At 42.7% G+C, this 16,836-nt stretch overlaps 2 protein-coding genes across 13 annotated transcripts in view; both read right to left on the minus strand.

Moving 5' to 3' along the window:
- The window catches only part of SNORC (secondary ossification center associated regulator of chondrocyte maturation), a 46,736-nt gene extending 36,043 nt beyond the window's left edge, over positions 1 to 10,693 (minus strand). Inside the window, exon 1 of the mRNA XM_083178138.1 lies at positions 9,841 to 10,693. Coding sequence (XP_083034264.1) covers positions 9,841 to 9,910 — 70 coding nt within the window. The 5' untranslated portion in view covers positions 9,911 to 10,693. The remainder of the gene's footprint in view (positions 1 to 9,840) is intronic.
- A 230-nt stretch (positions 10,694 to 10,923) lies between these two features.
- GIGYF2 (GRB10 interacting GYF protein 2) overlaps positions 10,924 to 16,836 on the minus strand; it is a 94,933-nt gene continuing 89,020 nt past the window's right edge. For all 12 annotated transcript variants that reach the window (XM_083178120.1, XM_083178123.1, XM_083178126.1 and 9 more), the window contains 4 exons: positions 15,287 to 15,441; positions 14,081 to 14,241; positions 13,132 to 13,258; positions 10,924 to 12,179 (listed from right to left, as the gene is read on the minus strand). In XM_083178120.1, coding sequence (XP_083034246.1) covers positions 12,112 to 12,179; positions 13,132 to 13,258; positions 14,081 to 14,241; positions 15,287 to 15,441 — 511 coding nt within the window. In that variant the 3' untranslated portion in view covers positions 10,924 to 12,111. The remainder of the gene's footprint in view (positions 12,180 to 13,131; positions 13,259 to 14,080; positions 14,242 to 15,286; positions 15,442 to 16,836) is intronic.

Consider the following 16,836-nt stretch of genomic DNA (forward strand, 5'->3'; position numbering starts at 1 on the left):
TCGCTCGCCACGCTTCAGGCTCGCTGCGCTCGCCACACTATATAAAATCAACTCCACGCCGACGTGGATAGTGGGGGTATGAAAAGGTCAGAGGAAGCGTACCGCTGCGCTCGCCACGCTTTGGGTTGGCGTTGATCGTGGGGTGGCATTAACAATGGAGGGGCATTTGACCCATCAGGGTTGGGAAACAATAAAATGTATTCCAATGTAAAAATCGCATTGATCGCATCACATGCGATTTGGTTGCATGCGATGCGATAGACGCGATTTCGGGGGGGTCCCGATGAACACAATTTTTATCGCTGGCGCCGTGCTAAGAAACAAGTACCTTCATTTTTTTTTATAACCCAAAGTTTTATTGAAATTTCAAGAAAGGGAACCAAAAAGAACATCTGTCTATCAAACACAAACTACTTTACGGTTCTTGTTTTGTCAATAATACACCTTGCCAAAATAGTAAAAAAGCAGGGTTCTATGGTTCAAAATTACTAAAATGGGAGTTCTGTTGTAGATGGGATGTCGGAAATAACAACCAATCAGATTCTTTTATGTTATAGAACAGGCATTCCCATACACCAATGATTTTCAACCTTTTTACCTTGCTGCACACTGAGATTTCAAAATTGCCAAGGCACACCATGAGATCCCCACAGGGCAAAACATTGGCACCCACAGAAGAAAGAAGAAGAAAAAAAAAAAAAAAAAAACATATTGGCCCCATACAACAAACATTCACACTGTCCCCCAGAGAACAAAAAATTAAATTGTCCCTTTACATGAAAAGAGACCAGTAAATAACAGTTAAACTGGTGGTGGCTGTAAACTGGTTTGGGCATCTCTAGATCTGGGGGCACACTTGAGAAGAGCTCAAGGCACACTAGTGCGCCACGGCACAGTGGTTGAAAACTACTGCCATACATGGGCACTAAGGCACACTAACAGTGCAGGTTTTCATGATATGCTGGCTTCAGCACAGATTGTTAAATCAAAATGAGTGTATTAAGTCACCTGTGCTCAAGTCTGGATATCAAGGGACTATGCATGGACCCAGGGTGCAAAAGTCACCCAAATAGAGCAATGGCTATTACATCCCTGTTTTTGTGGGTGTCTTGGTGCTTCCTCTTTTCAAATTCCCAAATCGTTTCAGGATATAAAAAGGGAAAGAGCAAAAAAAAACCTTGTGTAATGGTTTACAAATAGGTGTCTTTAAAAAGTGTAGTAATACTGTTAATATAACAGTGAAATAAGGGCGGGGAATGTCCCCTTCATGATTCATCTATCCATTTCTGGGGGATGCAGTTACAATCCCGGCGGTCGGGATCCCGGCGTTCAGAATCCCGACCGCCGAAATACCGACACATTCTCCCTCCGTGGGTGTCCACGACACCCCTGGAGGGAGAATAAATTAGTGTGCCGAGCGTAGCGAGGCACCGGGCCCGCTGCGTGGCGAGCGATCCACGTCCCCCCCTTGTCGGCATTTCGGCTGTCGGGATTCCGGCGTCGGGATTTTGAACGCCGGGATTCAATACTGAATCCATTTCTGGATATCACTAAAACCTGCACTGTTGGTGTGCTTCAGGACAAAGGTTGGGAATGCCTGTTCTAGAAGATGCTTAAAAAAATAAGTGGAATTTAATAGGATGTTGCTCATAACAACCAATCTTCAATAGAACATCTTAGAAAAAATGTACCCCGTGTAGGTTTTGACATAAACATATCTGTACTTGTAATTGTTTAAATTGAGATGTAAAAAAAATAAAAATTCTATGCATAGAAAGAATACGATAGTATGATGCCTAGCATTTTCTAAAGTAGACAACGATGGCATTGGAGTGGATAATAAAGAGATAAAGTAGCAATAAGTCAGCTCGTGTTATGTTACAGGCTGCATTTGTAAGTTGTCAAGTATATTTTGTTGGTACTCGCTGATAAATCTCCCCTTATGTGAGGGATCACATTTTTTATTAGACACAAGATCATGCATTCAATCCACCCCCAACCCATAAAAATTATGGTGTATATACTACAGTACAAGTCGCCACTGCCCTGCTCCGTTCTCTAGCGGCCAGGCCTCCTGCACTAGACATGTCCTCAGTGCAGGAGGCCGGTAGCCATGTTCCCACTGACTCGAGTACAAGCCAAGGGGGACTTTTTCAGCAAAAAAAAAGGGCTGAAAAACTAGGCTTATACCCAAGTATATACAATATATTGTTTTAGCTGGGACCTGAAAATAAATAGACAATAACTACTTGGGCACATCGCTTGAAAGAGAAAACTCCCCTCTTTCAAGACCAGGTGTGGACAAGAATGGGGAGAAAAGGCTCAATATGCTCATCGATCTATAGAAATCTAATTATTTTCGTAGCGCTGGGTGATATTGTCTGCTGAGTACCATTAAACCGTTAATATCGGGCCAGGGTGCAAAGTTTTAAGCATTTGTTCTTCAATCACCCTCTTGAGTAGAGTTAGACCGATAGTAAAGCACTCTAGTCGGACAGTGACTTCTACATCCAGGTGCTAGTATCACTACAACGCACTATTACACAGAGCCTTGCGGCAATTCAAGATAGGCAGTCTATATTGAGTGCAATTGAAGATATAAATATATATTTCTTACCAATTATAAGTTATATAGGAATTGCTGGTACTATATAAATAACTCACATTTGCTAGTTAGCAGGTCACTTGTCAATTCGTGCTGAAGTTGGGATTGGGATTGTGTCAAGCTATTTATTGAATAAAACACATCAGGTTGGACAGATAATTGGGTGAGTGGAAATCACACACGCACAAGAACGCGTTCATATCTTCGTTGGGAGATTACACTTAAACAAAAAAAATCAATAATCTTTTTTTTTATTTTGCTACACAGTAACCATATCTATACCAATTTACTACAAGAAATAACTGTAGCAAATAAAATTGAACAATTAAAAAAATGTTGTATTGCTCCTTTTAAAGGATATTCTTAGTTCTTTTTTATTTTCTATTGCCATTATTATCATCATAAACTATATATGTATACATAAAAAATTATTTTTTAATATACGCATAAATTAATTATATATTGTTATTATTTTCCAATTATACATATTTTTAGTGATCACTTTAGACAATAAAAACCTAATTATATATACTTCATATTGAATATTTTTATTTTTTGATAATCAATTTATATTTGCGATATATCTTCTGAGGCTATTATAGTCTCATCCACTTTATAGTATAATATTCTCACTATACCTCTCAGAAAGGAGGACGCGCTGAATCACTTTCATTACATGTTATTTACTTGTATTTCTAAATAAGGACTTACTGAATGGTGTTGCCAATTAATCATTACATCAACTTTGGCCCATAAATACCAAGCACTAGGAATGGCTCATTACTGCTTGAAAAAGTCTCCAGTTTGCAAGAGACGAAACGCGTTGCCCCACTTCCACCAGTGGTACCAGCAGACGAAATTCTCACTTCCGCCCTCACTCAGAGGGCAGTATTCAATGTGAAAGTTCTCCGTGCATGGAGAGCGTTTTATTTCGCTCTCCATGCACTCTCCGTGTTTTAGCGGAGATTCTCCGTGTTCCGGAGCCTCCTGCTCCCACTATTCAATGTGGCTGATGCTCGCCGCCACTCGCGGCGAGTCTTAACCCCTGCAGCGGACGAGCGTCCGCGGCAGGGAGCTTTCAGGGAGCCGGGAGACGGAAGCAGCCAGAGAGATTAAAGTCTCCCTGGCTGCTCCAGAGGAATGTGGAGGGTAGGGGGGCTCCCCTGGACCCAGGCAGCACAGGCTGCCCCCCCCTATAGCCAGCGGGGGACCCAGTATTCCCTGCACCCGATCGTGCATATTAACGATCGGATGCAGTGAATATATGAATATCTAATGAGCGGCTCGAGCGCTCCGGCCCCCTGCTGGCTGCACTGTGTAAAAAAAAAAAAAAAAAATTTAAAAAAATATTTTTTTTTAAATTAAATATATATTCATGTGCTATAAGCACATGAATAAAAATAACATGCCCCTTCACAGAAAAACCCTGATTTTTTTACACCAAAATTAAAAAAAAAAACCTTTTAGTTTAAAAGTTCACATTCCAGATCTCCATCAAAAGATGGAGAATTGCTACACGGAGAGAGACGGAGAAAATCACTTAGAAAGACGGAGAATATTTCACATTGAATAGGGTTGCTCGCTTTTGGAGAGCAAAATGCTCCGTCAAAGGCGAACAAAGCACAAATTCTCCATAAAACACGGAGAACTTTTCTCATTGAATACTGCCCAGAGACTGTCCGCATCAAGCCGCATCTACATCCGGCCAGCAGCTCCGTCTCCACAGGCGCCGTGAAGCTGAGCGCTACATCTCTATCCAGAAGCCGCACACAGCAAAGTCAATTCTCTGCCGCACGGACTCTCCAACCACCACGGAGGTACTATCCCCACGCTTATTCCACCAGTGGACGTTATTTACATCTCTCCACTTAAGCTACATTCTGGGACTCCATCTGAGTAAGCATATCACTAACCGTGCTTTTTCCTGCTGACACTAACCCGCAGGCACCAGTGCCAACACCTGCATGAATTGTTGCTTGTTAGCCCACTTGCTAAAACCAGGTTGTTCGGCTTACTAACTGTCCTACCATTGCTACAGATTACTAATCAATTATGTGTGCTTAGCGGCCATTCCTGAATTAACATCATTGCTTCATCTACTTTTAGCTGGGACGCCAGCAATTAAGGAATCTCCACAAGTCTGCTTTTTATCCACTGTGATATATATTTTTAACACTGATATCAGTATAATATTAATGTTTTGTGTATTTTTACCATCCAATTTCTGTTTATTACCTACCTACCCGTTATTATTTTTGTCTTTATATATATAAATTATTTTTGCTATCTACAGCGTGTCCTCCATCATTGTGCACAACGTGATTTAAACCCATCTATAAGATATTATCACAAATTTATTCCAGTCAGTGACAGCGCAGTGTATACCCCCCTTTCTTTTCACTTCTGTATAAGAGAGAAATATTTTTGAGTCTGGCAGACTCACTACACGTGCAGCAGTCACTGAGGTCCTTTACATAACTTATTATTAAAAAAAAATTCTATATATATAGCGCCGGGGTCCCTGAGACACCGGCTAACCCCCAGTCTCCCAGGAAAATTCTTCTCTTATATTCTTAGTTCTATACTCACGCAGAATAAACGAATGGTAAAGGGTCGACAGATGGAACAGTATTTAGGACTATGATGTAATCCCAAATATGTACTTTTAGATTCTGTATTGGTACAAGGAGGAACATTTAACCAAGTCAGATTCCAAAGCTTTTGATTCATCTGACTAAACACTCAGCTGACGCATCATTTTTTCTGATCACACAGAGACAAGATCTTCTAGAACACATATCACTAATCTTTGGGGCCCATTACAAAATCTGAAATCAGGCGCATCATGCCTGTGGAAGCACCAGTGCAGCCTGTTTAGTCACATCATAGCAGCAGAAACACTAGTTGAGACTGTTTAAGTAGCATTATACCCGCAGAAGCACTGTTGCAGCCGGTTTAGTAGAATCATACCCGCAGAAGCACTGTTGCAGCCTGTTTAGTAGCATTATACCTGCAGAAGCACTGTTGCAGCCGGTTTAGTAGAATCATACCCACAGAAACACTGTTGCAGCCCGTTTAGTAGAATCATACCCGCAGAAGCACTGTTGCAGCCCGTTTAGTAGAATCATACCCGCAGAAGCACTGTTGCAGCCTGTTTAGTAGCATCATACCCGCAGAAGCACTGTTGCAGCCGGTTTAGTAGAATCATACCCGCAGAAGCAGTTGCAGCCCGTTTAGTAGAATCATACCCGCAGAAGCAGTTGCAGCCCGTTTAGTAGCATTATACCTGCAGAAGCACTGTTGCAGCCAGTTTAGTAGAATCATACCCACAGAAGCACTGTTGCAGCCTGTTTAGTAGCATTATACCTGCAGAAGCACTGTTGCAGCCAGTTGAGTAGAATCATACCCACAGAAGCACTCTTGCAGCCTGTTTAGTAGCATTATACCCGCAGAAGCACTGTTGCAGCCGGTTTAGTAGAATCATACCCGCAGAAGCAGTTGCAGCCCGTTTAGTAGAATCATACCCGCAGAAGCAGTTGCAGCCCGTTTAGTAGCATTATACCTGCAGAAGCACTGTTGCAGCCGGTTTAGTAGTAGAAGTACCAGTGCAGCCTCTAGTAACAGGATAATTAAAAAACAAAAACCAGTACAATTAAGAAATAGTAGAACATGGTAACAGTAGGACCATTGTGGCAGTTACTGCTGCATCACACAGTAAACAGGTAAGAAACACGTTTCTATGATAATCAGTAAAAGTAAATCAGACAGATCTTCAATTTGCCTGTTGACAGCAGCTGTAACACCCACCCAAGGATCTATAATGTTTATTGAATATCGATTGAATATCAGTAAAAGAATCAAACTAGCTCCATCGCAAGTTGACCTGATGCAGATTCTATTAACAGTAAAATGGAGTGAATTATATAAAATGAAAGTCCTCCTGGTTCTGCTCTAAATTTGCACATATGAAAACAATTTGTGTGTCATTATTTGTGTATTTGGAGTCTACACCACATGAACACTAATATTTGTGTAAAGTCACGAGGGTGTGCAGCTTCGGTTACACCTCAGGCAACAGAATGCTTATGTCCAGCTGAGAGAGATTGGCTAATGTTTGCAAGGCAGAAATAGCATTTCTGGGACATAAATATTCTATTGGTAAGAAGTAAATATATAACAACTATCATAGTGGCGCTGTATGAAATGTTATGAACATCAGCACACAATAATGCAAATGTGGGAATGAAAAACAGAAGTATTTACCACTTTTTGGACTTTTCTTCTTCTTCGGGGAATCCTTTTAAGCGGGGATGCGCATCACTATTGCTATGGCCCCCTACACACGGCGCTATGCATGTTTTTTCTTAGGAAGCTACGCTTGGCTGGTAGGTGTAGAACCCTAGTGAACTTTTAAACAAGTGTCATTGAGAGTGTTCTTACCTACGGTGTTGTGGCATGGTTTGGCCCCTGCTCTGCTGCTGACCGTAAATCCCTTCAGAGGGTAGTCAGTTGCAAGCAAAATAATCAGGGTTGCCTTACCAAGCATACAACATGTATTTGGGAAACGGCTTCTCTCAAAGACAAATAGTATCTTGAGGGACCCTTCTCACCCGAGCATTAGTTTTCCCTACTCCCTTCGAGCAAGCGATATCGTTCAGTCTTGTGTAAAAAACCAAACTATACGGAGTATCCGGCGGCAATCCGCACTTTAAATACAGATGGAGCCGGCCTCCCTCTTGCTGGCAAATCGCCAGATTGTCTCCGCTGGCGATCCGCTCCATCTGACTGAGATGCGTGTGCGTCTCAGTTTCTGGGCAGCGGGAACCCTTTCCGTCTCCGCTTCAGGGAGACAGACAGGGTTGACAGGCGGTGGGGACCCCGGGTGACCGCCGGCAAGCCCGCAGAGACCCGGGGGAAGCGCCCTCGGAAGGGGACGTGCGCGCATCTCCTTTCGCAGATCAGATGGTGGCTTGCGAATCTTCCGCCATCCCCTGCAAGAGCGAGGCCGGCTCCATCTGTACTTAGTGTCAACTGTGAACCATGCACAATCCCGTACTCCAGTGTTACCTCTTTCTTCCATTGGTCTTGCCTGTATTGGTTACATTTTATTTTCGTTTAATGTTCATAACGTGGGCATTTTATGACAAATAAAGATATTATTATTATGTAGGGGCATTTTCAAAGCAATCTAGTGAAATCGCTTAGAAAATGCCCCCAAATCTCTACATGTCTAGGATCCATTAGTCTGTACCATCATGCCTTTCACTTGTCAATGAATTCCTTGGGGACTTTAATAATAATAATAATAATAATTTAAAGTAGGCAAAACCGTATCCCATGTATAACATAATATGTACAAAAACAAGTAATACATGTGGTTGGTATATAATAATGGTGTGTATAATATCCTTATACGTTACTGTGGGGAGATTATTCTGTATGTAAACTTTAGCCATTGCCACCATCTGTTTATATGTAAGTGGTGCTTTTATAAAGGTTGTTCTTTCTCTCTCTCTCTACGGACAGATTTAAGGTGTGCAGTCACATTGGCATTTAGCACATAGATAACACTTATCTGGCCAGCACATGGTTTTTGTGTGCATGCTGCTCTCATGTGACCGAGAGAGACTGTACATGGCACCAGGGCTCTCAGAATTCCATTTTGCAACATCCTGGCTTAATAAAGAAATGCCTGAGCAGTGTAAAAACCATCTCTAGGTCGCAAATATATATATATTAACTTTAACTTCTCTGTGCTCCGCCAGCCCGGGCTACACCCATTCCCAGCTAAGTAGACTTAACGGTCATAGATTTGGCTGCATAGCGAGTAAACTTTATTCCCCGACCCATATAGAAAGCTCTATGCCTGCCAAGGAAAAGTGCATATACAGGATTATCTACACTGGTTTTGAGATGGGCACATCCTGCATGACTATGGTTTATTTACCCGAGGTAATGTATGTGAGCTCTGGCATTCAGGAACCAGACCTGAAACGCGTGACAAAGTGGCATTAGTGATTGGCCTTTGATGTTCCAGCACAGTGGTCTAGTCATGACCAGGAGTCTAATCAAATTAAAAATATTTTATGTCGGTCAGACAAATGCAAATGGAATTAAATGAACAGAAATGGTTAGGGAAAAGACCACTTGGAAGTTAGTGTTCTAACCCTCTGCTTTGCTCAGTAATGGCCCTAAACCAAGAAATATTCTTCTGAATGCCAATAAATAGAACATATACAGTTTAATTTAAGATTTCTTCAGCATAAGTTTAGCCCTTACATCATTTGTTGGCTTTGCACCCTGTAAAAAGGAGTAAAACTTTCAACTTGTGTCAACTCTGTGCCCTACGACACCCAAGTAAAAGCTGACAACGGTCTTCCTTACAACAGCCGCATTGTTAAGGCCTACCGGAGAACTGCAATACATCTGCTGAACTTCCACAAAGCATGTACACACTTATGTAAATGTCACAGTAATTGCTACGTCCACCAAAGGCTAGAGCAGGCCTTGTGGTGTTACATCAAACTGCTAGTTTCTTCTCTCAAACGGGTTCGAAGACCAATTTTTATTTTCTCCAATGGAAGTGTACAGCCTGGAACACCTGAACTATAAAGCCCTTTCAGCATGAGGAGGGTTAACGTGAATTGGTGAGACTGTACAAGCAAATAGGCCACTGGCCGGATTCAAGGCCGGCGTCAGTACAGTTAGTAGCCACAGCGGGCGAATGTCCAGTGCCAGCATGAAAGGCGCCCTGTTACCTTACACAAAGGGCGCCTTGTCCACTCGGAGAGCCCTGTGCAGACCCAACCCAGCGTCCAGCCACAAATATTACATCAACTTATTTACAGAAAAGCAGAGACGTGTATTACATTAGGGTACGTCTAATTCTGAAAATATAGAACAAAGCTCTTAATGTCCAATAGAGTATTTACGTATGTACGTATTTCACTCTACTTAACAGAGTTAAATGATCATGCTTTTGGCATAAGATAAAGCGCAAACATCACAGATTACTTTACATTTGCCCAAAGACAACTGTCCCAGAGGTAGGGATGAAATTAAAGTCGCTTCTCTAATCATGGTCCAAATGAAGCATGAAGAGCAATGGCTAATCCCTACCTGTAAACCCATCACGATGCAGACATAAGCACCCAACTTCCGTAAAAGACACAACAGACATCTAAAAATATATAGGACCTATGTGAGAGAAGAGCGTCTCCCCCACCTTTAATTACCTGTGAGGAACGCAGGCAGCAAGGTTCCAGTAAAAAGCAGCAGAAGATATGGGGTCCCTGTGCACAGCATGTTTGTCTACGGCTGGGAAGATGTAGTGTGAGAGGTGAGACGTTATGGAGACCTTGCAGCCTCCTGAGTTAACAAAGGTGTCTCTGTCCAGTGAGGATGGAAATGTTTAGCTGAGGATCAAGAGAAAAGCGCACACACACACACCCCAGACACCTCACACTCCCCTCATAGCCCTCCTACTTTGTCATGTCAGGAACCAGAACCACCCAGAAACATTCCTTTCCCAAAACTAACACCACCTACTTTAAAAAAAAAAAAAAAGAAATGTACACGGACCGTGACTTTTCTGTACAGTTCCTGCAGTAAATGCATATGTATGCTCTCCAGAAGATACACTGTTTGCCTGTGGACTTTTTTTTTAAATAAAACTTGTCAACATCTAACGGTCTCGTGTACTGTATGTTCTACAGATGTTGTTGCTGTCTGGTAGGGAGGATTATATTATAGCAGTCCATACCAACATGTCCCTAAATAGTATGTACTTCCACGCATAGAATTAAATAAATAATTGCAGTGTGTGTTGAAGAATCCTGACAAGAAGTATTGTGCAATAGACGTTATGCGGCAGAAAACAGAACAGAAGCAGGGATTGCCTTGTATACCATCGTTCGTTAACAGTCGATAACGCTAACAAATAAACATGACTATCCTTTCTAGTGGGCAATTCTGTGAATTTCTCCGATGACACAGTGGGAACGCTTGCAAGCACCACAGCTATACTACTCAGGTGATTGGGTCTTTGGTTGTGTTACAGACACTTCCTCAGGGTGAAGATCACCAGTTTCAGTTGCAAACCTCCATTTAATGATTTGTCTATCCTGAATGCTCGCACACCCACCAATGAGTTCACACAACGCAACAAATCCTTAGTAGGATAATAAATAGGAACCTTTCAGGGAAAATATGTTGTAAAATAAATTATACTTTAATACAATTTTGTCTCTGGGACGGTCTTGTTCATGTAATGACCTGAAAAAGATAATGCTTATTCATATATTAGATTTTTGTCTCCACTCCCACATGTTTGCACACTCCTGAGTCGCATCTTCTTGCCTCTCTTGGATCACGGCATAAGGGTTCCTGATGTTGGTCCGATAGCCCATAGAATTCAGATAAGCATTAGCAGGGCGACTTCATTTTCCAGAGAAGCCCGTAGAAGAGCCGCAAGAGGTCATTTCTTGTGATGGCAGGTGCCCGGGGGATGATTGTCTGTAGGCTGGCATTTCTCAGGTCATGGAGGAAGACTGTGGTAGACCTATATTGGGCAAGTGAGGCTCCTCTGCACCACCCTGACATTCACAAAGCAATAAGGCATCCAAATCAGAAATGTGTTATAATACAACCAGTGCTTTATTGAGGTCAGGCCTGGCATCCCCCCAAATCACTGCACACTGGGGCAAAACTTTACAGTGGTCCGGGAGCTGTGTAAACTAAGTGTGTTGCCTCCTATTCATACCTTGTCTGCACTTCTAATTGTATATAATGTAGGAGGAGCAGATCTGCAATAATTTAACAGCGCCGAATTGTGTCTGTATAGATTTTACAGCAACAGGTATATATAGTTATCTGTACATGTCAAGACTAACTGAATATACTGCTCCCACTGCAAACAATTAAACAAAAAGATGTTACTTGCAAAATGCACATGTGATAAGATGTGGGGGTGGCTATGACATAGGAGAGTGATACCAGTCTTACCTTAGTAGCATGCCCACACCACTAGTGCAATGGATGGCTACGCACTGTCCGCACTAAAAAATCTCCACATATATTCATGCAGCCCTAACACAATCCATAGAGCTGAACCCCAAAGCAGTGAGGGGGAGGTGCAAAGTCCAACCCAAAAGCCTCCTCTCTCTCTCTCTCTCTCCACCTAATAACGGTGGAAAAAGTAACAGACTGGGCAAGCCTCTGAAACGAGACCATACAGTACTGTAATGAAGATGGGTAACGTTCCCCATAACTCAATTACTACCCCCCTCAGAGTGCCCGCTCCACAAAGTGGGATATCTAGGATGGCGGAGGTGGAAGGATGTCCTCCAATCGTCCTTCTCTTGAAGCATTGAGGGTGGGTCCCACTTGAAAATCCCAGCAGGGCACTGGGAGTGTAATGGGGGGGGATGATGTCACATTTTTCTTCCCCGTCCTGTTAAAGTTGAGGTAGGGTTGGGGAACGGATTAACCCTACCCCACCATAAGGATCAGTAATCTTGCAAAGTATCTATCTCCCCCATGTTCAACCTCTCAGAGGAAGCATTGACCGAAAAACCTGAAAGAAAAGAAGAGCGACTAAGAAGGAGGAGCACTATATAAAGGAGGAGAAAAAAATATGTGGTGTAAGGCCAAACTAAAACTAAGGGAAAAGGACATGTTCAGTACAAGCAAAGAAGAGAGACCAGGATATAGTGTAGTGCATGAAGGAAGGGAACAAGGAACAGTACGGCAAGAGAGACACAGAGGAAGGTAAGGGGGAGCAAGGTACAATACAGAGTACAGAGAGACACAGAGGAAGGGAAGCAAGAACAAGGTACAATACACAGTATGTAGAGACACACCAAGGAACGGGAGGTGGAACAATGCAGAATACAAGAGAGACACTGAGGAAGGGAAGCAGGAACAAGGCACAACACACAGTATATAGAGAGATACAGAGGAAAGGGAGGTGGAACTAGGCACAATAAACAGTACAGAGAGATTCGGAGCAAGGCACAATACACAGTACAGAGACACGGAGGAAGGGGAGGTGGAGCAAGGCACAATACAAGAGAGACACTGAGGGAGGGAAGCAGGAACAAGGCACAATACACAGTACAGAGACACGGAGGAAGGGGAGGTGGAGCAAGGCACAATACAAGAGAGACACTGAGGAAGGGAAGCAGGAACAAGGCACAATACACAGTATGTAGAGAGAGACACTGAGGAAGGGGAGGGGGGAGCAAGGCACAACACACAGTAGAGAGAGAAACCGGTAGGAAGAGAAAGGGGAGCAAGGCACAATACACAATTTTGCAAGAGACACTGAGTAAGAGCTGGGGGAGCAAGGTACAGTATAATATGTGAAGACACTGTGGAAGGGAAAAGAGGAAGGTAAAATACACAGTATGGGGAGGGATAAAGAGGAAGGGAAGGATGGTGATGTAGAAAGGCGAGGGGCTAATCCAGTAACACTTTAAATTAAGAAATCAGTATAACAAAAATGAATGGAAAATACAGATACTTGCCTAGAAGACTTGGATCTGCCCGAACCATTTTCTGTTTCTTTTTCTTGCGTCCAGCGCTCTGTGCAGTTTCTAGTGTTGTCTGCTGTGCATTATTTTGACTTGTCGGGTACACATCCCAACCAGGTTCCTGGTAAAACACAATGGAGACTTATTGGCTAACGTTAACCTCAGATGCACCTATTCCGTACAGTGTTAGGAATCATAGACGAAGTGTTAGGAGTGATAGACGAAGCTAGAGGATTTCCTGAAAATCAATATAAGAAAACATAATATCAGGTACTTATGTATTATCTGGACTCCCATGTTAAATGCACCCCATTTTTTCATACCCCTACTATCCAACTACGCATGGAGTTGATTTTATATAGTGTGGGGAGCGGACGCGGTCTCATAAGAAAAACGGGAGTCCAGATATTACATAAGTACCTAATATCATTTTTATATATCTATCTCTATATATATCTAGGGCTATTTTTCAGCAGGCTTCAGCAGGAACTGAGGTCCTTATTCTAGTTCACTCTGACAAAATATTTCTTAGATGGACAAAACCATGTGCACTGCAGGTGGGGCAGGTGTTACTTGTGCAGAGATAATTAGATTTGGGTGGGGTTTTACACCTGCCTCACCTGCAGTGCACATGGTTTTGTCCATCTAAGAAATATTTTGTCAGAAAGAGTGAACTAGAATAAGGGCCTCAGTTCCTGCAGAAAAATAGCCCTGTATATATCTAAAAACATCTATGGAACTCCGGGCCATAAAAGCCATCTTCCTAAGTGAATGACTAAACCTAAAATGAATCTCACTGCAAAGTCAACTTATACATAAACATCACCTCAGCATTTCTGCTATTTAGAAAGTGTTTCAGATATTGAGAACTGATCTTTATTTTTGCTCATCCTCTCAACACAAGGCAGTGCACCATTACTCAGCGGCAGCTCTTGGTTTATACCTGTTGCGGTCTGGGTAAAGGAGTTTTTTGCTTATTCCGGCGCTCCAGAAATTGCTTAGAGAAATCCTTTGCTTCAGCAGTGTCCCCAAGATATGCACGGACATAATCATAGACCTCGTATGGAGACTCCACTTCATGCAGGAAGGACACAAACGTGGGCACTATAAAAACAAATAGGTATGGTGACTTATACCCCTTTCACACTTGCAAAAATATCTTGGGTTTTTGCACATGAACGCGCATCAATCTGGGATTTAGATCAGTGTAAAAAAGGTCTTGTCACCGCATCCCATGTTCAGCATTCCGGGATTTCTACCCAGGTCCTGACCTGGGTAGATTCCGGAATCGACACGGGATGCGGTGAGTGTGAACGGGTTATCCGGGTCAGCGTGACCCAGATCCCATTCACTGCAGTGAAAATGCACTGCATTTTTATAGTACATTAAACAAGACCATAATTACTGGTGTTTAAAAAGAACTTCCTGCCAAAGTAAACCATAGTAACACAGTAAACCTTTAGCGCAGGCATGGGGAAATCACTGACCATCCAGCTGTTGTGTAACTACACATCCCAGCATGCTTTGCTACAGTTTTAGCATGGCCAAAAAGCGAAACTGTAGCAGAGCGTGCTGGGATGTGTAGTTCAACAACAACTGGAGGATCAAAGGTTTCCGATTCCTGCTTTAGCACAACAAAACCACAAGAATGCTAGACAGTCTCTGAAGTTCCTGCCGCTCTCAATTATGACACCTCGAACTAACTGTATTCCATGGGCTATAGGACCCTGCCACTAGGCTGAACACCGGGAGTCCGTAACCATGGTGTAAAAGGGGGCCTTAAATTGAACATCAAGGACTTATGGAAGCTTAATATACTTATAAGACACCTTTTGAAGGACGACGATTATTTTGTAGGCGGTAGGCATTAACTTATGAGGGAAAGAACTGTTCACAACCTGAAACTGGAACTAAAAGTCAGAAGCAAAAATGGGCTCAAATCAGCAAAGATAAGATTGTTGTCACTGCATTTTTTTAGTGCAATAATGGCAATGAGGTGTGAATAAGCCCTACAAGTGCCAGAGAATTGCTATTTTAAGCTGTTCATAGAAATTAATGTTACAAAGTAAATCAGAAAAAAAAAGCCAAACAACCTCCTCTCAAACAAAATAATAGAATTGGATTATTGCACAAGGATATGATCTCTCACCATCCAGGCTGTGGGCAGTGTTGAGTGCATGCAGTGTCTGCTCACACCACTGGGTGAAGCTGTCGGAACACTTTGTGGCTCCTTGAAATAGCTTCACAAGCTTCTCTTCTTGTTCAACTTTCTTGCTCTGCCGGCTATTCACCCCTGATGGCTTGCTGAGAAAAGACACAGAGGAATAACAATTACTACTGGCATCAGAAACCTAGAATACTTCTGTTTTGGACTATCTGAACAAACGCAAAACCTCCATTTTATTAAATATTTCCCCTATATGAACTGAACATTGGTTATTTGGTGCGGTGATCCTAAACTCACAGCAAATGTTTTAACTTAAGTTTACTAAAAACATGAATTGCTTATGCACACAATGGGGTATATTAAATGCCAAAGGGTGAGCTATGACTCACAGCTTACAGTCAGTATTCAGCTCACTTTCACAGGACGATGAGGATTCCCCCCAAACAGCTAAACGTGCGGCTAATGCAGCGAACCCGCCACGTTTAGCTATGTGTTTCCCTGCTTCTGCAGCCGAATACGCTGATTCCCCCTCGCTCAAAAAATGAAGTGAGGGGGAAATCGGCGTATTAGGGGGGGTCAGCTGAATACTGACGGGGCGGGCGGTGACAGCGAGCAGGCAGCACTGCTTGCTGTCACTGCTCGCCCCCGGCATTGAATACTCCCCATTTTGAGGAGACACTTTACCCCCAAACCCCAGCATCTATAGAGATATTTGCAGCCTCTTCTAAAAGAGGGGAATACCCGCTTTCAAAACATGCACCCTACTTGGAGATTGCCTAGCGATCTGTGATATCACCAGGCAAATCCAATGGCACATAGGAAAAATCATGGCTTTCATGTATTGGCAAAAAGATCTAGCCTCAACCTGGCATCTTTTAAATCATGAGCACCCCAGTTTAGAAAGGTGCCATCCTCAAATGATGGGCCCCATTAAGTATATATGGTCTAGTGATCACCAGATAAGGTTAACCTATTGTATACTATGGAAAGCAAACATTTTCCATACGTGGAGGATGGCATTAGATACCGGCACCTGTAATTGAAAGTGAGGAGTCCGCCCTTTCAAATTATAGTAGCTTTTGTCTGATCATTACCCCTGCACTGTGGGATCACTATGAAAGAGGTCTATGAAAGAGGGGTGTCTCCCTTTTCAAATGATGTGGCCCCTTCAGCAGCTATTGTCAGGTGACTATGGGCCAGATGATGAGTTTCAAAAGTGATAACATGGAGAGTGATAAACAACCAGCTTCCACATGTCATGTCACAGACTGGGTTTGAAATACTGTATGTCAGGCAGGAGCTGATTGGCTGGTTGTTTATGGCTCTCCAAGTTATCACTTTTTGAATCTCAGTGCATCTGGGCCAATATCACTCAGTGTTACGGAAAATTGTAGCCTGTCTCCAACACACTGGTCTGAACACAAATTGGGGTAGCCGGTATTAAAAGAGAGTGGTCTAATAATTTAAACTGTGTTCCCCATTACTAGTTTTTGTATGATGAAAGGCAATCTAAACAGTACAAAACATAACCT

The sequence above is a fragment of the Crinia signifera genome, chromosome 3 (assembly GCF_055691185.1).
Source record: "Crinia signifera chromosome 3, ASM5569118v1, whole genome shotgun sequence".
In the NCBI taxonomy this organism is placed as follows: Eukaryota; Metazoa; Chordata; class Amphibia; order Anura; family Myobatrachidae; genus Crinia; species Crinia signifera.